We start from the raw sequence: 23353 nt of genomic DNA on the forward strand, positions 1-23353 counted from the left end.
TTCAATCATTGAAAAATAAAAACAAAATGATATAATAATGAGAATGCACCTCCAACAACTAGCACCTGAAATTAAATTTAATCCCAAAGACAAGCATCTTAGGTTATACCCCCTACGTGCGCATTATCACCGAAAACAAACGTGCAGGTCAGTCTTTGCATTCACACACATGGTTATATATATACACACATTACATTATACATTACACCTCGACTGAGAATCGTCAAAAAAAAAAAAAAGAATGGGGAAAGATCTGAAGAGCTTCATGTCGAGGTGCATCTACGTGGGGAAGGTGAACGAGAATCTGGAGAAGTTGAAGGCAGCGGCCGAAGAACTCAGAGATTTGCGGAACAATGCGATGAAAAGGGTCAAGATCTGCGAGGAACAGCAACCACACATGAAGCGGTTCGAGAGAGTCCAGACATGGATCAGACAGGCAGATTCCGCCATCAAAGAAGCCGAAGAGTTGATGTCCAAGAACACCTCGAACATGACAAGCCTCAAACTCGACAAGAAAGTGTCCAAGAAGACGAGAGAGATACGTGACGTCATCAAGACCCGAGGAACCTTCTTGGAATCTCTGTCCGAGAACAACAACAGCAAGAACAACGGACAGATGGTCTCCGCCGATAACGACGACGACCAGACAGTGGGGCTGGAGGCTGTGTCGGGGGTCCCATGGAGGTGTCTGACGGTGGAGAACACGGGAATCATAGGGCTTTACGGCGTTGAAGGCGTCGGGAAGACGACGGTACTGACGCAAGTGAACAACAGGTTGCTTCAGCAGAAATCGAACGGGTTCGATTTCGTGATTTGGGTGTTCGTTTCGAAGAATGTGTGCGTGGAGAAGATTCAGGACACGGTGAGGGAGAAAATAGGGTTTCTGGACAAGACGTGGACGAGCAAGAGCGGACAAGAGAAGGCCTCGAAGATCTTCGAGATCCTCAGCAAGAGAAGGTTCGCTCTCTTCCTCGACGATGTCTGGGAGAAGATCGATCTTGGTAAGCATGCCTTTTCAATCAGCCACCCCACCAGATACTTTTTTGATTTATTATAACGTAATTTACATACTGCAGTGAGAGTGGGAGTGCCAGTGGCAGACGCACAGAACAGATCAAAGATCGTGTTCACGACATGTTCAGAGGACGTGTGTCGGGAAATGGGAGCGCAGACAAAGATCAAGGTGGAGAAACTGTCGTGGGAGAAGGGGTGGGAGCTGTTCAAGAAGAACGTGGGAGAGGATACGCTCAAGAGCCACCCGGACATAGCCGCGGTGGCTCAGGACGTGGCCTCCAAATGCGACGGCCTCCCCCTGGCTCTGGTCACCATCGGCCGAGCCATGTCCTCCAAGAAGACCCCCCAAGAATGGCGCGACGCTCTGTACATCTTGAGCAACTCTTCTCCCAATTTCTCAGGTCCTTTTTTTTTCCATGAATGTGTAATTAGTCCTTGCGATATATCGTTATATATTAAGATTTGATCAAATGGGTTTGTATTGATTTGGCCTGCAAGTTTTATTTCGCCAACGCGTTTCTCTACTTGGTCTTGAAACAGTTCTCAAGCTGCTGGACAAGAACTAGGTGGAAGGCCATGGAGAGATTCATTGAGAGAGAGAGAGAGAGAGAGAGAGAGAGAGAGAGAGAGAGAGAGAGAGTCGACAGTTATAGAGCTCTTCAATTGATCCATCCTCTTATATGCTTCTGACTTGTTTCGAAGTTTTGATGTCCATTATTTAAATCACTATCATGGGTGTTGTATTATTTTCATGAATGATTCGTAAATAGCAAATAAGAAAGATACGAATACGACATATATGTGTTCATATGATATGATAATTGACAAAAGTGTAAATGATTTTAATGGACGATGAGTAGATAATATTAGGAGCGTTGTAATTTAATTTTGCATGCATTTTGTATCTGCTTTTGACAAAAACATAAATTTAAAATTTCTGTTACTAGGTTCTGTAAGAATTCGGTCAAAATAGCTTCTTTCATGAAAACAAAAACAAAAACAAAACAGGTTTTGTAATCTCTGTTTCATGGTGTTTTCAGATTCATGTTTGGTTCTGTAAGTTTGTGACCCAAATCACATAAAACGGGAAATCTAATTCTCGGTTTTGGTAGAACATTACAAAGAAAAACACAAACACAGAGCAAATCGATGAAAGAAATTCTCCATCATATTACTGAAGCTTCTTGATGCCTGGGAATGAAGGAAGGACCTTGATGAGAGCGTCATTGTATCCTACTGGCTCTGCAAAAAGAAAAAATCGAAAGATGAAATTGTCGGGAAGACAGTTATCGGTAAGATGGAATTTACGGGGAGAGAGCCTTACCGCCGTCATCTCTAAGTATTTTCACAACCTCGCCCGAAACATCAGACTGCGGAAGACGGAAAGAGCGAAATCAAGATCGTTGCAAATGATGCAGGAGTCTCGAGTTTTCTATTAGTTCGAGGGAGGTTACCTCGATCGGGATTTGGCCACCGAGCTGCTCGATGTAGCAAAGAACTTGACCCTCTTTCACCACGTCTTTCTGTCGATTCATAGAGCAAAGACAAAAATTCCCGTCTTACAAAAAGAACCATCGGCGGAGTCAACAAGACTGGCCCGAGGAACCAAGAATGCGAGCATACCTCTTTACAAGACGGAGGTGTTCGTTTCCCCTTTATGGCCCTCGATCTCCGGAAAAACCCTACCTGTGTGGGTACCAACATTTTCAAGAAAAGCATAACTTAGCGGGCAATATCTATGATCGGAAAAATGAAGTAAGAAGACTAAGCCATTTTCCCAGAAACCTTTGAAGAATATGACATACGTGTATTTATACATATATATGTACCTTCGGAGATCGGAGAGTCACCAAACCCTCATCGGCAGCTCTGTCAACAACTGCTTCTATTCCACCAGAGGAAGAAGGGGCTTTCGTGATGGCCAATGAAGGAGAAGAGGCTGATCCATTGGTACCAAGCCCCTCAGTAGTTGAACCCGCGGTGACAGCACCAGGAACTGGCAGAGGCAAAGGGCTGCTTTTTTCAGCTAAGTTCCTCGCAACGTAAAGGCGAAACCCCCCGAGCTATTGGAATGTGCAAATGAGAGAAACGGGAAAGAAATCAAATATTTCGGTCACAATAGTAACTACGGTCCAACCGTCATTGCAAATCCAGAAGTAAGTCTGGCCTTACCCTCAGCTCGAACTCTGCAATTGATGTGGAATCACATATTTCGGTCACAAGGGCTTCGACCTGGAAAATAGGAGAAAGAAATCAGAAGGAAAGCACCACAATAACGACATGTTGATTCGGGTAAATCACGGGCCGATAGTTCATCGAGACCGGGCAGCCTCTCTTGAATCAACAAACAAACAGAGCTGGATGTATTCAGAAAATTATCAAATAGAACTCCTATAGTTTTTTACACATGGCTTGCAAAAGTTTCTACTTTTCGTAATTGTAGCTTTTATAATGCGGCGATTCCTCGGAATTTCAGCAAACTTGATTGCTTTAGATCGTCTATTAGGGTACGAAATGAGATATGTACTGGTCAAGAATAACAAACATACTATCGAAAAGTTGAGCAAAAAATCACCTCAGAAGGTTTGGGAATGAGCCGGCTCGTCAATCCAGATGGTTTCGTTTCTTCAGAATCTTTTACCGCATCTATGTTAGCCGTTGTGGAGAAGGCTAAGGCACATTAAAGCAAGCCAGAGCAATGAAAACAAATGTGAACTTTTTATGCAAATCCCAAATCAATCTAAAAACAAAAATTCTATAAGAAGAAAACAATGAAAAGTATCAGTTTTTAAATAACAGGGGGTGATGTTAAGAAGTTCAGGAATTAAGAGGCAGTGTAGAATTAAGAAATGGTTACAATGAATCTGAATGCACATAAAATAAAGTTCATTAAAATTTAATTTTATTTCAGATATATAATCATAAAAAAATGACTTGAGCATCAGAAGAACACATTGAAAGATAAAAAAAATACCAGCAGTTTCTGTCACTGGAACAGCGGAAATTTGGATGGTTTTCACAGATTGCAGAGTCGTCCTCGGACCGAAATCTTTAAAAGGCTTAAGCCCGAGCCAAAGCCTTTGATGTTCCGGTATCAGAAAGTTTCCGGATCTTCCTCGGCTGATGTTTATTGCCGGAATCTTGATTTTAGGAACTCCTAGGCTACCTGAAACGAGACAAAAGCTTATGAAGCCTCTTCTAACTATATTCACCTACACTTGAGCATGTCTCGGACCTAGAAAATACAATCAAATTGATACCGAAACTAAGAACCAAGAAGAAATGTGCAGTAAGAACATATAATTTCCAACCATATGCAGAAGATATGTTCAGTTTTTACACTGATACTATCATCAACAGGTAGCAACTAGAAGAGAACGGACCATATTAGATGATCCTTCATAGTTTCAGAAATTTATATCTGAAATAAAAACGTAAACAAAAAACATAATAAATCCAAATTGGTGACAGAAAGAACAGAGAGCTATAAATGCAGACGAGGATCTATCTGACACACACTCCTCTCTCCTGGGAGAGGAATGCAGATGCATTTTCCTTCCTCAACAGGATTCAACCTAAGAACACTTGCCCATTATTCAAGGAACACTTTCGATATTAAGGACCAATGATCCGGTTCAAGATCAGCGAGCCAAAACGGGACCCTCGAAGACAAAATTGAAATTTCTACAATGATGTTTCAATTTTTATCGATCCAAAATCTACTCGAGGACATGAAAACTGTAATTCTACAACACGTTAACCCAATTCTCCAAATTTATGCTCTCTTTCCGAAGTTCCTACACGCAAAACGCCAGATTCGAGCAACCTCGACAAATAAAAACAACAACAACAAGGATTCGCGAAAAAAAAATGGAGAGCAAACAAACCATTTAAAAAACCCAATTCAGGAAAACAAAAATTCTAGTCTCGGATACGAACACCAAAAACACAGGAACAAATCGAGTGCAGCAAGAAAGCAAATCAAAAGGGAGACAAACTTACAGGAAGCCATGGATGGAGATTATTCGAACACGACAAAAGCAAATACAGACTGCAAAAGGAAATGCCCAGAAGAACACAGCAGCCGATACAAACGAGGAACACAATTGACGACGATCAAAATCCTGAATTGAAGCTCTCTCTCGTTCGATACAACCAGAGTGGTGTGCCTTTGTGACTTCTGTGTTGCACAGAGAAGGTAAGAAAGTAAAAAACTGGATTCGGATTGGGTTTATGGGCCCTTAATTGGGCCCTACAAGCTCATTTCCCCATTAACCGCAACTACATAACCGATTGGTTTACTTTAAGCCAAACCGGAATCGTGAGAGAAACAAAACCCGGATGAGATTTGAGCACTACTACGAATTGGGATATTGACCATGTGAGCACACTATGAATTCAGATTATTTTGTTGCCGCGTTTGCATTTATCTAAAAACGCAAACGCAGTTGCCATTAACTGCTTTTCACTGTTGCGTTTGGAAAGCGGCATTTTATAATCTCCGTGCGAATCATATCCGCAATGAAAATCATAGTTTGGGATAACATATCTAATTATTCGAAATTTTGATACCTATCACTAAAATTATTCGGTTAATAATATAAGTTTTACATTTATTCTTAAATGGGTGTGTGTATATATATATATGTGTGTGAAATTCTGAAATAAAACTGATATATATTTATTGGATTTAACGATAAAAGAGGCAGAAAAAGAAGAGATGTGGTAATAGAGAAGAGAATCTTCTTTTAAGAAAGCCATGCAACGTACAATGATTAAATAAAAACTCTCAAAAACCAGAAAAAGATTAACAAAAAAAAACAATTCAAAAAAGAAGTGATGGGAACAAAAATTAAAAAAAAACGGATAATACATCCAAAACAAACATATAATATAAAGTAACTATATCTCGGTCCTCTTGGAAATACATCTAACAAAAATCCACTTGAATTTGGATCTGTCGCTGCTTCTTCTCTTTCATGCAAGCAGTGCCTGTAATTATAACAAAATTAAAAAAAAATAGAAAAAACCATCCATCAGTAAAATTAGGGTTTTTTTCTTTGGCAAGTTATTGCCTAATTTTGGTTTCTTTAATTAAACAATAAACATTTAATAGAGTGAGAAAATGAAATACCCAAAGATGGAGGGAGACACGGATCCTTCAGAAAAGACATTTCATGACACATCAGAAGGAGGAGGTTCTGTCGGTGAAGTCTCCTCTTGGGGCACTGCATCTGAAACACTCCATTCTGCTTGCGAAGTTGTGTTCGTTACAGCCAAATCTGCAAACAACATTATCCATAATCTTGTAATTAACTTTGTAATTCAATTATTTCATATAGTTGTATATATATATATAATTTTTATATGTATTAATTATTAGAGTGTGTGACCGGTTATTTCAGTTTGTTTAATTTGGTTATATATGCCTACTTTTTCTTCTTACGTGTTTCTACTTGTATTTTAAAATTTTATTCCTCGTTTTGGAAATAACACACAAAATTTGTTTAGTTTCTTTTTATTTTTTACCTGAAATTTCAATGTAGTAAGAAAAAAAAGATGGCATATATAGTATAGTCCTGAAAATGAGTGTGATTTTACCTAGTGCAAATCCAGTCGCCGGATTTCCATCCGGAGCGGCCGGCGCCCCTGAGGCGGAGTCGTCCTTGAAGGCGCCGCACTTGAAGCAGCAGGAGCGGCTGGCAAAGTTGTGGGTCCCGCAGTTGCCGACGGTGCAGTACCAATCACCTGGACGGACGTCGGAGCCGGTGGTGAACCCTAACGCCGCCGCTCTACCACCGTAACAGCCGAAATCTCCGGCGGAGGCGGAGGAGAAGCGAGAGTCGCCGCAACGCTGGCACGATTCCCGCCGCTGGAAGTTCAAGTGGCTGCATGACCTGCAGTTCCAGTCTCCGGGCCTACTCATGTTTTCTTTGGGCACTTTTTGTAAATTATATTTCCTGCTTAATTTTTGTAACAATCAATTGTTAGTATTTTCGTTTTTCTCCCACGAAAAAAGTTACTGTTTTTGACTTGCATGAGAAATTGTTTTGTAGATAATACTGTACATATATATAATGTAATACCAACATACATATTCCCAAGAATATAACAAAATATCGTTGAATCCATATATAATATTATACGATGTCACCGCCACTGTAATTTTAAAATATCGATGCTTCCGATCATAATTCAAGATATTTTATTAATTATATTGACATACAGAGTTATGAAAGAATCGTATAAAATAGCTGTGAAAGCGAGTTAAGAGCAGCATAATTTATAAAACTAATGGTATGTTTCCATATATACGCCCTTTTTTATATTCTTTTCATTCTTTATTATTTGGCTGAAACCATTTACAAAATCAAGACTATATATGTATATATGACATCGTTAGATATACATATGCTAAATAAATTATATACAAGATTAAGGTGAGAAGAACAGTAACTAACCTTGAAAGACGTGGAAGAGAGATATTATATATATGTTAAAAAAAAGAAGAGGGGAATGAAACAAGACCCCGAGGCTTAATGTGACGATATATGTAAGAGCAAGGCGAAGGAGAGGGCTTTATATAGGTATGACACGAGACGAATATATATATATATATATATATATATATATATATAGCTGGATGGTTTGGTTACTCTTTTTCTTTTTCAGTGACCATTTTTTTTATCTTTAATTTCTTATTTTTCGTGTTCTTCACATTCACTTCAACCTTTCATAAAAGAAGAAGGAGAAGAGAACAAAAACCGATTAATTAATAATTCAAAAGATAAAAAGAAAAGGTTGGGTGAAAACATTCCGGCTGTGATTCCAAAGCCCGAAAATTTTGAATGGAGTTACTTTGGTCATACCCTCGCTTTAATTATTAGGGTTTCTCCTTTTTGTGGATGAGATGCACCATGCATGTATGCATGCACGTAACCTTTTGATTTGAAACAAACAATATATATATATATATATATATATATACAGATGAATAATCTCTTCATTGAATATAAATTGCCATATATATAGACAAAATATTAGGTTTAGAATTCAATTCACATCTCTTCATTGAACAATTCTTTGGAAACCAATGGATATTACGGCGTTGTTTAAATTGATGACACGATGGAATAAGATTTTAATTTGCGAATGGAGAAAAAGGGTAGCTAGTTTATTCTCTATTATATATGTATATATATATATATAGATATATTTGTAAAGTCTCTTTCAATTATACTTTAGGGGGGCAAGAGAATCGACAGACGAGAATATAGCAATAAAAATCGATATTGCTTTTGAATGTTTGAATATTCACATTTTCTAGGTTTACTTTTGTTTACTATAAGTGAAGTGCTCCTTTGCTTAGCGGCAACGTAACAAAAGATAATTTCATTATCATGCATATAATACACACAAATACACATACACACACACACATATATATATATATATATATATATATATGTGAGTGAATACAATCTTATTGGATTGTTGAGGTTATATTATATGATCATATTGGGGTAATAAATATCACATGCATGACAAAACCGGACCAATGTGTTGTGGAAACAACCAATTGAGTTAGTGCTAAATATACTAAGAAATTCGATATCGAGAAATATATAAAATGTATGATATATAGAAACAACTGATCACTGCCTAAAACGCCTAACTAACGAGTTAGAATAATTTCGGTTGAATATTAATGGCATCGAAATGTTTTCTGTAATATATATATATATATATATATATATATATATGTATAAATTTGTATATCTAAAATTTGTTTTTATCCTTACATTTTATTAAAAAAATACTTATTTCTAAAAAATAGTTCACTTTCTATTCAATTATTTTGTTACAATCATGTTTGATTCCATTAATTTAAAAAACATATCAAATCTATCGTTAAATTGAATTCGATTTGAAGAGGAATTTATATTAATAAATTAAATTTGGATTTACATACGTAAAATTATATATTCTCATGTGATAAAAATGGGATTATAGGGAAAATTCCGCAAATAAAAGGGAAGGCAAAATGGAGAGTTTCAATAAAGATGAAAATCTGGGTGATGCCGACGGAATATAAGTCTTCGAGGTTTTGGTTGACCATCTTTTCTTTTTCTGCCCATCACTTTAATTTTTTTTTCAGGCCAATATTCGCTTATTTGAAATTAATTAACTAAAAATTTCCATCTTCATAATGTTTTCAAAATTAAAAGGGATAAGGAAATGCTATAGATCTGGAATCCATTTTCTTGGAGAATGATAAAGGAACCAACGCAAAAAAAAAAAAAAGGATATGAATTTATTCTCCTCGGGAATCAATCTAGTTTATTAGGATTTCTTAGCGTTAATCATTTAAATTATTTGTTATAAAATTAAAAACAGTATTTCTTGTTTATTTTAATTCTGAGACCATTCATAGAGTGATTATATAAAAGCTGACATTTATTGTTCCTTAACTATGATGTAATTTGGTTTACATCTATATTTTATTGATTTACGATATATATTTGTTAGTATTAAACCTTCATTTCTATTATTTATGAATAAAAAAAATGGAAAATACAATAATGAAATACAAATAATTGAATTGATGATTCTTTACATCAGAAAATCACCACCCTTATTAGAAAAATTGTTCCCGTGGAGGAAAATATTAATTTCTAAATCCTTTAATTAAACCCTAGGGCCCGGGTTGGTCGGGCGGCTCCCGGCGGCGGCGGTCGGGTTGCCGGAATTGTTGTCGGAGTTCATGCCGAGAGTGTTCTTCACGGCATCGGCCGCTCCTTGGGCCATGCTCTTCACTTGTACCCCTGTCTGCATCTCCCAATTCAACGACAGATCCATTCATCCCAAAAAAAAAGGTTAAAAATTAAGAAGTTATTACCCACAACATACTACTTTTATGTCAAAATTAGATTTTTATTCTGTCTTCTGGAATTCTTGAAAAAAGTTAATAAAACATATTTTTTTAGAAAAAGAATTGATCCCAAAACACTGTAAATTTTGTAAAGTGCATTGGGTATCTTTTTTTTTTTTACCGAAACATATTTACTTAAAATTTAGTAAAAGTTTTTAACAGTTTCAATTTTTTTTTTCACTAATTTCCCCCAAAATTTTCCAAGTAGAATGCCAAAACAGATCGTCATTTGAAATTCAAGTTCAATTAACATGTAAATAAAACAACAAAACGTTTCGAATATTGAAATTAGTAAAATAAATATTAGTTTATTTGCCTGTTGAAGGAAGCTTGAGGCCTGTGAAGTGATGGAAGGATTGTCCTGAGACGACGCTTCGTTCACTGCGTTCGAGGCCTTGTTCACGCACTCATCCTTCTTGATCTGAAACCATTATCTTCGTTACAAAACCTTATAATAGAAATGATTTATAATTAAATTCGTTACAAGTACCTGAGCTTGACCGGTGATTTCTCCGGCCTTGTGGCTCAACTCCTGAGTCGACGACATAGTTCGTCTTCGTTCTCCTCCGCTTGTGAATTTATACGAGAGATATTTGATATCAGAATTAAAACTTCAATTTGCACTCCAAAACATGCATGGACCAGACGCGATATTTATACGATTTTTTTCAAAGTGGTGTTTTAGGAACCCTAGCTACATCAGTGGATCTTGTTGACACTTGGCGGGTGATTTGTGAATCATTTCGAGATTAGGGTTAGCAAATTCCATGGAGGTGAGGGGTTCAAGGGCAAGGACGAGGACGAAGTTGCTTGGTCAAAGGGGGCAGGTTAATTTTTTTTTTAATGAAGAAGAGGAAAGAGTTTCACTTGTCAATTGATTTTCATATACATCATGTAGTTATTAAATTTTTTATGCTATTTTTCAAATCATATGATAAGGGTTGGATTCATGTAATATATATAGCATAGATATAATATTATAATATACTTTGATTATACATCTATATTTGAAAGACTGTTCTCGGCCAGTTAAACAAAAACAAATGCGTTATTTAACATATTCTCTTAATTAAAAAAATCATTTTCTAATAGGATCCAACACTTTCAAATTAGTGGATTTTAGAAAACAAAAAGTCTTATTTTATTCATATTGTTAAATTAAAATGATAGAAAATATTCGTATTCGCATTTTGGATTGGACCACGGGAGAAAACTGGACAAAAAAATGGAGCCTTGGAAGACAAAGGGCCAATCAGCTCAATCTGCCAATGACAAGGCCCATGAATCAGCCCAACGATACGGCCCAATTTGTTAAATCGGAAATCATATACATCCAAAATCCCCTAAATTTGTTAGCAGGTACAAGTATATTGTGCAACAAGTGTGTATATTCATGTCAGCCGGTTCGGACGGGTCAACACGCGTCCGGGTCTGTCCAATAACCGTTCGTGATAAGCATCCGGTTCGTGGTTCAACCGGCAGATTTTCCCGGTTCTGAAAACAACGAGGGGAGAGTGAAAAGCCCTAACATGTCCGATCGTTCCTTTGCTCCGACTTCGTCTTCCTTTCGCAACCAAAAACCCAAGAAGAGCCATCCCACGCGTTACCCATTGCGCAAATCCTTCCTTTTTCTGCTTTGTTTTCCCGGAAATTCTCTAAAGTCTCGACCTTGAGGAATCTCTCTGAGTTTCTTTGCCTGTTCTTCGTTGATAGATCGGAATTTCGAGTCGGGTTTTGCGTCACGGGCTTTGTGGTTCAGCGATGGCTGCTTCTTTGTCGAGCAGACTTCTCAAGGGACTCGGTGGCCTCCAAGCTGCTCGTTCGGGCAGATTCGTAAGACCATCTGTCGCACCTCTCGTGTTTTTTTTGGGTGTTCAATGATGAATGAGTTTGCTCTGTTCCGTTTCTGTCCATTGTAAATTGTCATTTCCTCCCCTGTTGAATAGTGTTTGACATTTGGGTTCTCAACCCTCCGTGAATTGGATCGAAGTTCGTGTTGCCAACTTTCCATTTTCAATTTATTGCGTTTGCAAAAGAATAAAAAAAAGTAATTCTCCTGGGGTTGTCCTCCGTTTCATCCATTTGGTGTAAATATTTTGATTGGAGAAGTACGCGGATGAATGCCTTTAGGACTTGTGATCTTTTGTAGTGTGGAAAATTCATGGTTTTTGTTTCTTCTTTAAATTCTATTGGCAGGCATCTGCATTGTTCTATGAAAATGGGATGAGATGCTTTTCCTCTTCGCCCAATGATCCAGACACACATGATGATTTTAAGCCCACGAATAAAGTCACAGGTTCTGCCGAGTCTCTGAAGGATATAGTCGAGCAGGTAGCTCCAGATTGTAGATCTATTTACTTAGTTCTGTATCGGGTCGTTGTTACTATCGCTAATACTATAAGCTCGGGTTGCAGGACGTGAAGGAAAATCCAGTAATGATCTACATGAAAGGAGTCCCTGAATTTCCTCAATGCGGGTTTAGCTCGTTAGCCGTAAGAGTTTTGCAACAATACAGTGAGTTGTTAAAACCGAGTTGCCTTGTTTGGATTCCTTACTACTAGATTGTCGATTCTCGTTTTAATAGCTTCGTTTACTGTACTCTCGTTATCAGGCTTTTTCTTGCTTTCTTTGTTTCTTTCTACAAAAAACTAGCAATAAACTCGAGATGCCTTCAAGTTTGCTCATTTTTCTTGTAAATGCATGAATGTCTATGTATCCTGCATGGTTTAGCCTTTTAACCTAGCACAGCTTCTGGTGAGTGATGATGCTTATCTTGTGGATTCTCATGCAGATGTTCCTATTAGTGCCAGGAACATACTGGAAGATCCAGAGCTGAAAAATGCCGTGAAAGCCTTCAGGTGCGTGCATGGTCAAATAGATGTTTTGATTTTCTATCTTCCTGTAGACAGCGATGTAATCTCATTCTCGCGATTTTTCCCAACAGTGTTGTTAACTGTCTTGGCTCTTTTCGTAGAATCCTTTGTCAGATACTGCTATCTATCTGATGATTCTGATCCCTTCAGGCAGTGTGAGTCATATGTTTCAAGAACTGGAAGTTTGTGTTCTTGGCCTGTCTTTTGTTTAGACAGCTTCTGGAGACTATATAGCCTTGTGTCTTACGTTTTAAAAAATATAGGCCTTCTCGTAACTTCTCAGCCGATTGTTCTTGCTGATTGATGTTTTCCTGATTCATAAGAACCTCGTATTTGCAAAAATCGTAGAATAAACCTTGATCATTTCTCGGCAATGAAGGGTTGTATGACCTTGTAATACCTCCTCCCGAAAATTGTTTCTGTGCACTATGCTGGATTGGCTTATGAACTCTCTCCTATGTGCAGCCATTGGCCAACATTTCCACAAATCTTCATCAAGAGCGAGTTCATCGGTGGCTCAGATATCATTCTGAACATGCATAAGGTTAGATCACTATATTGCCCTCCCTCTGTTTCAATGCTTATCACGTCAGATTTCCATTCTCACTCAACCCCTTTCTCTCGCTAGAACGGCGAACTGGAGGAGAAGCTTAAAGACATCTCTGGAAACTAGAAGTCTCTGTACTTTCAAGATCCACCGAGTTCAGTTTATACTCAAGTGGATGAAGTTGCTTTGATGCAAATTGTGTTTCTTTTTCACCTTATGTACGTGATTCAATCACCTGCAATAATGTTTCAGACACTTGGATTTTTGTATGAAGAAAGGCTTGAGGCTAAAATAGAAATAGCATAGGTACCCTTTATTCATGAGCAAGAATACAAGAGGTAGAACAAAAGAACAAAAAGGTAAAAAAAAAAAAAAAAATCACAAACAGTGAACCATGAAATACCGTCCGTATACCCAAAGAAACCCAGCCCATCATTATACAGTCTTCTACTATATCTCAGTGTACACTATTTTAGTTTCCCCTCCTCTCCTTCCCCCATTATTCAGTTTCTGTTCTTCATTCTTCTCGGTCTGACCATACCACCTAGAGCTAGATGCATAGCTTAACGTGAGCCATCGAGCCCGAGCCTCGTGGTGAGCCAGTGAACTACCTCATCCATTTCCTTGGGAACAGTATAGTGACCGAGCCTGCACCATTCAGAACCCCAGAACACTCAGAAAGGACCACCAAAAACTTCAGTAGATTCGTCAAAGCTTGGTTGTTAACTGGTTAAGGATGTCCAAAACATAGTCTAGAATCTGATAAATCGGTGTCAGTGTTTACCCTTCATATGGTTTAAACAGAGCTTGTCGGAATCCAGCCATACTAAGGGCATGGGCGGATTTTTCTCCAAATCTGTAAGGAACCACATCATCACCTGCAACACCAGAGCGTCAGCTTATCTTGATCATAATTTTCAGCAGCAAATACAGAATAGTTTTGCAGAATAACGTTATGCATTACTAGTTCCATGTGTAAGAATGATTGGCAATGACGCAGCACGCCTTGCAGCCTCATATGAACATTCTATTTTGCTCTTTAGGCTCCTGCATGATTCATCATGTTAAAGCATCATTTGTAAAGAAATGGACTGTACGTTCTCAAAGGATGTGAAAAATGGTTACGATGGCTTGAAAGATGTACCTCCAACCAGGAAGCCAACTGCTGAGCCCTACAACAGCTCGTAGGTTTATGGGATAAGGGTGGCCACTTCCATAACGACCAAGGGCACAACAAGTTGCAGAGTACAGAGCTATTGCTCCACCCATACTGAAACCTCCTATCCCCACTTTGACTGTCGAAACCAGAAGGGAATTTCAGTGGGTTTATCCAGAGATGTGAAGCAAGATTTCAATACACGTGGAAAGATAGCTTGGCTTACCATCAGCTGGTTCGGTTGACAAGAGGTTCGCGATATGCGCAGCTGAGGCATCTAAGCCCTCGAAATCATCATGACCATCTTCAGAAATTTCTCCAACATCACACCCTGATGCAGAATAATGGGTACTACCAGTTAGCTGTTTTCATTCATGTCTAGCAACTCCTTTCGAGACACCAACCAATGTTACATGAAATGTTTCAAACAGGAGTGAGTACAGAAACAATGGATCTTACAGGCAGTGCAGGGAAATCCACCAAGAATCGAAACAGGGCGTGAAGGAGCAGTCGGGCAAATCCATTTAATCTGCGGATAGCAAACATCTTTATAAGAACACACTCCAATATTATAGTGATATGGAAAAGTACATAGACAGGAAGACCCTTACGTTAGGAAGAGGCAGGCTTTCCAGGAGCTGAGACGAGCTGCAGGACAAACAGGGACGGGCACGGTGAGGGAAACGAATATGTTCTTCTTCCAACGCATCAAATAAGAGCTAAAGACTTGATTGGAATTCTTTGGTTTCATACACAGAGCAGGAATATTCTCTTCGTGTAAGACGAGAAAACAGTGTCCCTTTCTCCAGCAAGTGAGACAGTGGTCCCCAATCATGAATAAGGTATAGACAACTTGTTTTTATCATAATCTTTAATGAACTAAGCTTTGATAATAATATCCCATAAGAGAAGAAACTGAGGGGAAAGGACAGTGGAGAATCTATTGATTTTTGCGGCGCCACAACACTTGTATGAATAAAAACTTCATCAAAAAAAGGGGGCAGAACACAGGAGATGCATCCTACAAAGATTGTTCTTTGAGGGAACATGCCAAAATTTGACTTTTGAAAGCTCCCATTTAAAAATAACCCAAAAAAGGTTGAAGCTTTCCAGGAGATGTTTATACTTGGACACGAGAAGTGAAAGCATGGAAAGTGTTCATGTAACAGAAAACTGAAAACATGGTAACTTTCAGATAAACTGTTGACATAATGATCAGACAAACAACTCTGTTTAATATCTTAGGGTCTTAGCCATGACTTGACAATCAGCAGTGTAAGTTTCGAAGCAATTTATATACAAGGCAAGTGAAAGTTACCTCGAGCCATTGTCACCGAGACCGTGGAGCCAAACCATAGTGGCCTGGTGCTTTCCTTTAGGCCTCACAACATAAGTCCTTCCAAATTCATGGCTCCTAACACTTCTACTACCTGCAAGATTTTACCAGAAACACAGTCATTTGTGAGTTCAAGCATAAACAATCTGATGGGAACTTGATAACAGAGCATGCGTAAGCAAGAACAAGAGACAAACCAGAACCCATGCTTTGATGAGAGTAGCTCATTTTCTTGTCCAATGAAACTCGATTACAAGCTGAAAGTTTTGCAGGCTTTGGAAATACTGATACCCACTTGATGGAAATATAAGGGAAGGGAGGGAGGGGCAATGTGTATTTATACACCAAAGGGGTGATGTGAAAGGGGAATAAAAGGAGGTGAATCTGAATCATTCACTATGGTATGTTCAATGTGTGCACCAGCTAAACAGAGCTACTAGAAAGGGAAGGCAGGGGACGGAGGGAGGAGGCATCCATGGAAAGGAGGGTATAAAGGCAACCAAATTAAGAAAAGGAAACCAATTTTTTCTTTAGAAAAAAGAAGAAGAAAGAAATCGTTTTGGGAACACAAGGAATCTGAAAACACCAGAGCAGAGCGGCAACAAGAGAGAAAGAGGGAGGGAGCGGGAGAGAGAGAGGGAATCAATGCCTTGTGGGCAGTGGTGGAGGAAAAAATAAAGGAAAAGAGAGGGAGAGAAAAACCTTGCTACGAGGATATTATTACTAAAACAACGAAGGCATAACCCAAAATTGAAAAAGAAGAAAAATCTCCTGTTGAATCATTCGTTTGTGAAAATATTTTAGATGATTGATGGATACCCAATAACCAAAAAGCTCAAAAGTCTTCAACTTTCTGAAGAAATCCCAGAAAAAAAAACTTTTTTTTGGAAGAACTTGATGGGGGGCATTGCTTGCTTCAATGGATTGGGGATTGCATTTAAGGTTTTAGGGTTTATAAATTGGTATCCAGAGACAATGATGATGTGCATAGACAAAAATGACCAACCTGGATTTCATGTGGGGAAGGAGACAACAGAGGGGAAAAAGCCTTTGATCTTTTTTCTTACATTCAACCATTGTTTTGATTGCTTTCCTGTTTCCCACTACCATTTCTCATCATAGTTTCAAATCTTTACAACAGATATTATCGCCCCCTCGGATTTTATGGTACAAGTCATTCACCATCAACACCAAAATCTTTTTTATTTTATATACCATCATTACATTTTTATCTTCTTCCAAAAAAAAAAAATTCATGACCCATGTTGGAGTATTTTTTTATGGACAATTTATTAATGTTTCCATCATCTATCAAATTATCATCCATTATCTTTGATCATTCCTCTAAATGCCCATCTCTATAAAAACAAATAACGTATATTAAAATTTAAGAGAAATTACTGTATAATCTCAAAATTTTCTCTCACATATATGATATTTTAGCATTTTTTTAATGGAATAATATGGTGGTTAATTAAGGTACTCACCCACCTCTCCCTGATTTTCATCTTTCCTAATCTTTTTTTTTTTTTTGCATTTTAAATTATTCTATTTATTAATTCGATTGAAATTACTGAGCTTGTTTTTTTTTTTTTATAAAATTTTCCTTTGTGGAAGTGACATCAAAGGGAATAATGATAAAGGTAAGTGGCTCTGAGCACATGCTCCACAATGCATGTGTCACCCTATAATATGCAGCCTTCATGCATCATAACCCAGCAGTCCATCAGTATTTAAATAAATATTTTTTGCACAAGAATTTATTCCTTTTCGTAATCAGATATTGTAATGAATTTGTCCATTTAATCTGCCACATTATATTAAAACACATAGCTATAAAACAAGTAAAATAGATACTCTTAGCAGTTCCCTTTCTGTCTTCATTGATTCTATTTCTTTCCATAAATTTTTTTTTGAAGAAATAATTATATATTATATGATGGGGCATGCCAATTGATTAGTTAATAAACGTTGATATATTTGTAACAAAATCCCGATTCCCGGTTTCTGTATTTAAGTATAACTTTAAGCTCATTTCATAAAGAATAAGTAATTAAATGAATTTTGGTGATAAAAATGAAAACAATTGTGATGGTTTTTTCTCGCTTAAGCATTTATACATAAATTACAATTTCGTCTTTCTTTTTTTTTTCCTTGCACTTACAAATTGGCCCTTAATGCGAGAAAGTCGGTCCATTAATTTTGGAATTTTTATGAGTGTATGCAGTATAAAACAAATGCGAATGTCAACCCAACCAAATATTTTTCCATATAAAATGCGAATATCGTATGATGACGGACGGAAATATCATTAAATGATGATAGAACAATACAAAGAAATAAAAGTAGAAAAATGCATTTTTTATATTAAAAAAGATACTAAATATTTTATTAAATTTTGTGACAACGTCTCTTAATAATTTCAAGTAATCTTTACAAAGGTAATTTACCAATTTCAACAGAAACATTATCAAAAATATTCTCTTTTTGTTATTCTGTGATTCATGTAATCAAAAATATAATTTTGGTCACATTTGTGATAACGTTAAATTTATGGTGATCATGGATATGTTCCTACCTTATATATCTCATTAATCATTTGATAAAAACATTATAAATATAACGTTATGAGCAATGTGACCAAGATTATATTTCTAATCACATATATCACAATATCACGATTAGAAAATAGTATGTTTTGAAATCAAAATAACAAAAGAAGTGTATTTTTGATATAATGTCATTTCAACACGATGCAACAAACGTTTTTATTAGATATTTACCAATAAAAAATTAGGATATTTAAAGTACTCTAACAAAAACTCATATAGTTTTTTCCGCATAAATTTGAGCTAGTATAATTAAAAAAAAAACAAATCAAGAGGTTTTTATACAAAAACCATAATAAAAAATGAAAGAAAATAGTTTTTAGTATGTATTATATTACATATTTATTTCTGGATGTTGTATTTTCTTTTTTGTGTGGATTAATATTTTAAATATATATTTGCAAACTATGGACTGCGACCAATTATGAAAATGGTTGACCAAAGCATGAAATGAAGTGGATGGTTGACATCGGCATTTTGCTTAGAAATGGCAGCATCAGATTACATGGCCCCTTTTTCACAAAGGTCAAACATTTTGCAATTTAATTAATAATTTCAAGGAAAATATTTCTTATTAACTTTTTATTAGTCAACTGTTTTCCATCGCCCCACCATTTTGTTTTTTTCAGAAAATAATAATAATAACTTCAAATGGAGTGAGAGAATCAGCCCTAATTAGAAAAGTTGATCACAACTTTCCTTTTAATTATTATTTTTAATTATTATTGAATTGACATAACACACAAGACAAAGAGATGCTTTCGGCACTACTATGTTGTCTGATAATTATATTAAAGTACTTAGTGTTCGTTCGTATGGTTTAAAGGGTATTAATCCATCTAATTAGAAGTTAATGCGTTCTAAATATTTGAGCTAGCTAGCATTAAAATCCTTATAAAAAATATATATGGCTAAAAAAAGTTAAACAATTGGGTTCTTTGTTTTAACAGTGCTTCCATAATTGAATTGTTCTTTTTTTTTTCATTAAGTGAACTTATAAAAATTAGGCTATAGACCAAATGCACAACTTTTTTTTTTTATAGAAATTTCCTGTCTATTGAGTCTAATAATCCCTAATATTGTCTAGTCCTTAAATGGGCAAAAAATGATTTTGTTTTCTTTGATTCAAATAAAAGGTAGATTATTTGGAAAAGAGAGTAAAAAAAGGATAAAATGTATTTCTTTTTGGGTGTTTCTTGTTGGAAAGAAATCCAATATATATATATATATATATATATATATATATATATATATATGTATATTGTATGCAATTTATTTAAGAAAATATGTTATAACTTATGTTGCAATTGCAACACAAAAAGATCAAAACACAAGAGCAACTTTGTAGCAAAACTTAAGATTGTACGTTATCAACGTAATTTATCCGTTCAGAGTATATGTTACTTTGGCGACCAACCATCCATGAATAAATTAAATTTTGTGGGCATTTGCAAATTAATCTGCATGCATGAATGAATGAAGGCTATTATTGTTTTCTCCCGTACCTTTTTTTACAATTTTTAATGCTAATTGTATATAAATGTTAATATTGATGTCTTTTTTATTTTCGATGATATTTTTACTTTTATAAACTTTCATTATTTTTGAAAAAAAATATATTAGTTACGGTGAAATCTCAGATTTTAGATAATCATCTATTAAAATAAATATTAACTCGAAAACTTATATATAAATCAAAATATTGTAAATAATTTTTTTGTTATGTTTTAAAATTATGTTCAAGTGATTGTGCCATGAATAAATGGAACAGATATAAGGAACTTAAAACAATATGTACCTAATCCAAATCTCCATCAAAATTCACTCACACACATAAATATATATATATATATATATATATATGGTCATATCAAACTATAAATAGATTAACTAGTGAATGTGAGTTAAAGGGGGTGAAAGATGAACGAACCCGAGCTCCGAAGATAAGACATATATAATGAATTAAGTTATCTTGGAGAATAAAGCATCACATTAGTTTAATCACATCACAATTTTTTTTTAATCTTCCCTAAGCAGAATAACAAATTTTAATTGATGAACAATGGGAGATGATGGATGTGACATTTATAATTATTTTTTCTTCCTGCAAGGGTGTGATTAACGGTCCATTCCAGCTAAACGTTACAACACTCGCGGTTGAATAACCTAACCCGCATACATACATACATACATACATACATACATACATACATACATACATACATACATACATACATATATATAAATACATTATAAAAAGGAGGGATTCATCTGAAACGAATATATATAGACGTGTGAAAAAAGAGAGAATAATGAGGGCAAGCTGTGTGGAACTTTACAGAGAAATGTAGTTCGGTGATATATACATATATATATATATATATATATATATATATATATATATGTCTGAAATGGAAAGGGAATAGAAACTCCGACGTTGGTTTTCTTGAGATTTTTTTTTTCTGGGGATTGATAAGACCTCTTCGGGGGGCTTTGGAATATTTTTCCGAATCTATTCTCGAGACATTTACGGAAAACACTTGGCTTTTGATGTGTTGTTTGTTAGGTTTTGCAAGGACAGACTCGTAAGCGAAAAAATAGAATAAAACTTGATAGATCAGTTTCCATATATATATATATATATTTCAAATTCTAGAATTCGGGTATATATTTAGTGATTTGCATTTGAGTGTACGGTAGGTTAGGTATGCATAATTTCAGCGTAGTATGATGTGGATTGTATTATTAACCTATATATTTTCATTTGATCATACATGTTAAATTTGTCCTCCAATCCCATCTGGATCTATCAAATTCAACAATAATCTGATAAAACTTTGAAACCCTAAAAAATAGTTCAATTGATTTGTCTCATCCCTTGATCTCGAGTTCATTCCAAATTACTTGGTTTAACTATGTGAGAGGAGTATTAAGGATAACCACAAGGAAAAATGGTGATGAATTTTTCATATGGGTTGGGTATATATAAAGTTATTTATTTAAATAATCTATGAAAACGCAAAACATCAAATTCTCAAACACCTCTTTGTGTAGAAACTCAAAATTAAAGTAATGAGAAACAGGCAAACCCACTCGTATAAACCAATTTTATCCTTTTTGCGTAGTTTAAATAATTTTGCTGAAAGGCTTTAAAACACAAAAAAGAAAGTGACTTTCGGGGGAAAAGAAAGCGTTAGGAATACACAAGGAGAATAACCGCGTTATTGATGTTACGTCCAAGAGTTCGTCCTTTCTTCTTTTTATTATTATTATTATTATTATTATAATATATATGTGTGTATATATATATATATATGTACACATAAAGAGGGGAATAGTCTGGGGTGGTAATGCTATTAGTGCTATCCAATTACGGAATAAGGCAGGAAGACTTCGGGATCTTCTCGTCTTTTTCTCGTTTAGTTTCGGCATCTTGCTTTGCGTTTTATCTTTTCTATTTTTTTTTCTAAGTTACATATTATATTTTCCCATTCTTTTTTTAAAAAAAAGTGTATGAAAATATTGTGACACAATGTGAAGTCATAAGCTTTTGGTATCGAATGTTGTTGTGTTGTGTAGTGCTGTGGTGGGTATCCTCCATTGGCAGACCACGCGTAGAGATAACACGTCTTATTACAGGATTAAATAACATATAGCTCTGCGTATTCTGAATTACACTTGATTAAAAATGATTTCATTTGATCTTTGTTAAGCCAAATCGAACAAAAAATTTAAAAATCAACTTAAAAAATGAAACATTTCTACCAAAAACCAAAGCGAAATTCGAAAACAAAAAAAAAAAGATGCAATTTTTTTAAAAAAAATCAAAACAACCCTAACCTAAAGACAACTACTAACAAGTAGAATGAACAGGAATTTAGTATACAAAACATATAAACTTGCACAATTTCAGGAATTTCAAGAGACTCGAGGGGCACGTTTGCACACTGACTGAAACCGTGCATACGAAGTTCACCTCTTAACCTTATTCTGCTGAATGATGACCCAACACAGAAGCATATGACGAGGGAAAAAAAATAATCGGAAGCTCATGCATTAGATTGCTCGAAACCGAGTTACAGAAGACGGGCAACAAAAAAGGGAATTAAAAAAAAAACGTTACCGACTCGTTTTAAGTTGCGAAAACAAACAGCAACGGAGCAGTGCTAAAAAATCCCTTCGGGAAAAGGGGTTGGGTGCATATAGCCGGATAACACGAAAACAAGGGTTTTCAATCTTCAAAAGTGTTTCCCCGGCGACGGATTTTTATTCGAATCTTGAAATCTTATACGAAGGAAAAAACAAGAGGAAGTAAACGAAACCCGGAATCAGTGGTGTTCTTCGTCGTCGTCACCATGCCCGTCTGGAGGTCCACCAGGACCAACCACTTCAAGCTGCCGAGTGAAAAAAAAAATCAACGAAATATCAACCAAATTCCGTAATTCATGACCAATCAGATCCATAACTACTGATGGGGTGGATTTGCAATGTGAAAAAGTTCAAAACTTTTAACTTACCACAAAGTACTGAGAGCAAACTGGGCATTCGTGAGGCTTTCCTTTCTCCAGCCAAAACCACACGACGTCGTGCTCGTCCTCTGCAGATTTCAGGACAGATGAACAAAGCGGTCTTAAAGCAGGTATGTTTAATGTGTCAAAGACAAGCTGTACTACACTACTTTTCCGAGTATCAGATTTGGCGAAACTATGGGGGTAAAGAGAAGCGACTTACCGCCTTCACCACCAGGGCATCCAACGATTCTCTTGTCGTAGTATGACTTAATGACAGCAGGAGCTTCCTACAGAGTAATAGAATTGGAAAATGTATATTTACTAATTCCATTCTGGTTGAAGGAACAACATTGATACATTTTGGGGGGGGGGGGG

At 36.1% G+C, this 23353-nt stretch overlaps 7 protein-coding genes across 9 annotated transcripts in view; 2 read left to right on the forward strand and 5 right to left on the reverse strand.

Moving 5' to 3' along the window:
• Window positions 1-18: 18 nt before the first annotated feature.
• LOC104818033 (probable disease resistance protein At1g52660) lies at window positions 19-1810 on the forward strand. Of its 2 annotated transcripts, XM_010547474.2 has the most exons (4): window positions 19-147; window positions 241-1001; window positions 1077-1415; window positions 1555-1810. In XM_010547474.2, exons 1-4 carry the CDS (start codon window positions 38-40, stop codon window positions 1578-1580), a joined length of 1236 nt encoding a protein of 411 aa, XP_010545776.2. In that variant the 5' UTR covers window positions 19-37; the 3' UTR covers window positions 1581-1810. The 2 variants fall into 2 exon arrangements, with proteins under 2 accessions (XP_010545776.2, XP_019058535.1); XM_019202990.1 differs by having other exon boundaries at window positions 104-1001.
• Window positions 1811-1973: 163 nt separating this feature from the next.
• Window positions 1974-5210, reverse strand: LOC104818035 (biotin carboxyl carrier protein of acetyl-CoA carboxylase-like). Its single transcript, XM_010547476.1, has 9 exons — window positions 5017-5210; window positions 3989-4180; window positions 3590-3684; window positions 3187-3246; window positions 2844-3077; window positions 2638-2700; window positions 2469-2537; window positions 2339-2384; window positions 1974-2256 (listed from the first exon to the last, which is right to left on the reverse strand). Exons 1-9 carry the CDS (start codon window positions 5024-5026, stop codon window positions 2186-2188), a joined length of 840 nt encoding a protein of 279 aa, XP_010545778.1. The 5' UTR covers window positions 5027-5210; the 3' UTR covers window positions 1974-2185.
• A 527-nt stretch (window positions 5211-5737) lies between these two features.
• LOC104818036 (uncharacterized RNA-binding protein C17H9.04c-like) lies at window positions 5738-7587 on the reverse strand. The gene is made up of 5 exons (XM_019203014.1): window positions 7476-7587; window positions 6616-6974; window positions 6195-6296; window positions 6149-6163; window positions 5738-6006 (listed from the first exon to the last, which is right to left on the reverse strand). Exons 2-5 carry the CDS (start codon window positions 6938-6940, stop codon window positions 5945-5947), a joined length of 504 nt encoding a protein of 167 aa, XP_019058559.1. The 5' UTR covers window positions 6941-6974; window positions 7476-7587; the 3' UTR covers window positions 5738-5944.
• Window positions 7588-9565: 1978 nt separating this feature from the next.
• Window positions 9566-10552, reverse strand: LOC104818037 (late embryogenesis abundant protein 2-like). The gene is made up of 3 exons (XM_010547478.1): window positions 10437-10552; window positions 10263-10367; window positions 9566-9843 (listed from the first exon to the last, which is right to left on the reverse strand). Exons 1-3 carry the CDS (start codon window positions 10491-10493, stop codon window positions 9703-9705), a joined length of 303 nt encoding a protein of 100 aa, XP_010545780.1. The 5' UTR covers window positions 10494-10552; the 3' UTR covers window positions 9566-9702.
• Window positions 10553-11413: 861 nt separating this feature from the next.
• On the forward strand, window positions 11414-13744 carry LOC104818039 (monothiol glutaredoxin-S15, mitochondrial). Its single transcript, XM_010547480.2, has 6 exons — window positions 11414-11779; window positions 12143-12277; window positions 12361-12460; window positions 12738-12804; window positions 13285-13363; window positions 13448-13744. The coding sequence occupies exons 1-6, from the start codon at window positions 11708-11710 to the stop codon at window positions 13490-13492; spliced, it is 498 nt and encodes a 165-aa protein (XP_010545782.1). The 5' UTR covers window positions 11414-11707; the 3' UTR covers window positions 13493-13744.
• Window positions 13654-16957, reverse strand: LOC104818038 (acyl-protein thioesterase 2-like). Of its 2 annotated transcripts, none has more exons than XM_019203049.1 (9): window positions 16865-16957; window positions 15841-15952; window positions 15134-15170; window positions 14982-15051; window positions 14749-14853; window positions 14511-14661; window positions 14331-14413; window positions 14151-14244; window positions 13654-14014 (listed from the first exon to the last, which is right to left on the reverse strand). In XM_019203049.1, exons 2-9 carry the CDS (start codon window positions 15876-15878, stop codon window positions 13930-13932), a joined length of 663 nt encoding a protein of 220 aa, XP_019058594.1. In that variant the 5' UTR covers window positions 15879-15952; window positions 16865-16957; the 3' UTR covers window positions 13654-13929. The 2 variants fall into 2 exon arrangements, with proteins under 2 accessions (XP_019058594.1, XP_010545781.1); XM_010547479.2 differs by lacking the exon at window positions 16865-16957 and adding an exon at window positions 16056-16790.
• Window positions 16958-22500: 5543 nt separating this feature from the next.
• The window catches only part of LOC104818040 (cytochrome c oxidase subunit 5b-1, mitochondrial), a 2458-nt gene continuing 1605 nt past the window's right edge, over window positions 22501-23353 (reverse strand). Inside the window, exons 4-6 of the mRNA XM_010547481.2 lie at window positions 23199-23265; window positions 22985-23064; window positions 22501-22861 (exon numbers count right to left, since the gene is read on the reverse strand). Coding sequence (XP_010545783.1) covers window positions 22796-22861; window positions 22985-23064; window positions 23199-23265 — 213 coding nt within the window. The 3' untranslated portion in view covers window positions 22501-22795. The remainder of the gene's footprint in view (window positions 22862-22984; window positions 23065-23198; window positions 23266-23353) is intronic.

Source organism: Tarenaya hassleriana, unplaced genomic scaffold, assembly GCF_000463585.1.
Source record: "Tarenaya hassleriana unplaced genomic scaffold, ASM46358v1 Cleome28, whole genome shotgun sequence".
Taxonomy (NCBI): Eukaryota; Viridiplantae; Streptophyta; class Magnoliopsida; order Brassicales; family Cleomaceae; genus Tarenaya; species Tarenaya hassleriana.

What these genes read in the sequence shown, in the direction of transcription:
- LOC104818038 (XM_010547479.2), bottom strand. Translation starts at nt 16,251, where the DNA reads ATGATTCAGATTCACCTCCTTTTATTCCCCTTTCACATCACCCCTTTG. An exon ending in AAAGCCTGCCTCTTCCTAAC is followed by an intron (nt 15,052 to 15,133) that starts GTAAGGGTCTTC and finishes TGCTATCCGCAG; the next exon opens with ATTAAATGGATTTGCCCGAC. An exon ending in TGGATTTCCCTGCACTGCCT is followed by an intron (nt 14,854 to 14,981) that starts GTAAGATCCATT and finishes ATTCTGCATCAG; the next exon opens with GGTGTGATGTTGGAGAAATT.
- LOC104818039 (XM_010547480.2), top strand. Translation starts at nt 11,708, where the DNA reads ATGGCTGCTTCTTTGTCGAGCAGACTTCTCAAGGGACTCGGTGGCCTC. An exon ending in TGAAGGATATAGTCGAGCAG is followed by an intron (nt 12,278 to 12,360) that starts GTAGCTCCAGAT and finishes CTCGGGTTGCAG; the next exon opens with GACGTGAAGGAAAATCCAGT. An exon ending in AATGCCGTGAAAGCCTTCAG is followed by an intron (nt 12,805 to 13,284) that starts GTGCGTGCATGG and finishes TCCTATGTGCAG; the next exon opens with CCATTGGCCAACATTTCCAC.
- LOC104818036 (XM_019203014.1), bottom strand. Translation starts at nt 6,940, where the DNA reads ATGAGTAGGCCCGGAGACTGGAACTGCAGGTCATGCAGCCACTTGAAC. An exon ending in GGCGACTGGATTTGCACTAG is followed by an intron (nt 6,297 to 6,615) that starts GTAAAATCACAC and finishes TGTTGTTTGCAG; the next exon opens with ATTTGGCTGTAACGAACACA.
- LOC104818035 (XM_010547476.1), bottom strand. An exon ending in GTGGCCAAATCCCGATCGAG is followed by an intron (nt 2,385 to 2,468) that starts GTAACCTCCCTC and finishes CGTCTTCCGCAG; the next exon opens with TCTGATGTTTCGGGCGAGGT. An exon ending in AATACTTAGAGATGACGGCG is followed by an intron (nt 2,257 to 2,338) that starts GTAAGGCTCTCT and finishes TTCTTTTTGCAG; the next exon opens with AGCCAGTAGGATACAATGAC.
- LOC104818037 (XM_010547478.1), bottom strand. Translation starts at nt 10,493, where the DNA reads ATGTCGTCGACTCAGGAGTTGAGCCACAAGGCCGGAGAAATCACCGGT. An exon ending in AAATCACCGGTCAAGCTCAG is followed by an intron (nt 10,368 to 10,436) that starts GTACTTGTAACG and finishes TAATGGTTTCAG; the next exon opens with ATCAAGAAGGATGAGTGCGT. An exon ending in CCTCAAGCTTCCTTCAACAG is followed by an intron (nt 9,844 to 10,262) that starts GCAAATAAACTA and finishes TGGGAGATGCAG; the next exon opens with ACAGGGGTACAAGTGAAGAG.
- LOC104818033 (XM_010547474.2), top strand. Translation starts at nt 38, where the DNA reads ATGAGAATGCACCTCCAACAACTAGCACCTGAAATTAAATTTAATCCC. An exon ending in CACCGAAAACAAACGTGCAG is followed by an intron (nt 148 to 240) that starts GTCAGTCTTTGC and finishes AAAAAAAAAAAG; the next exon opens with AATGGGGAAAGATCTGAAGA. An exon ending in CTGGGAGAAGATCGATCTTG is followed by an intron (nt 1,002 to 1,076) that starts GTAAGCATGCCT and finishes TACATACTGCAG; the next exon opens with TGAGAGTGGGAGTGCCAGTG.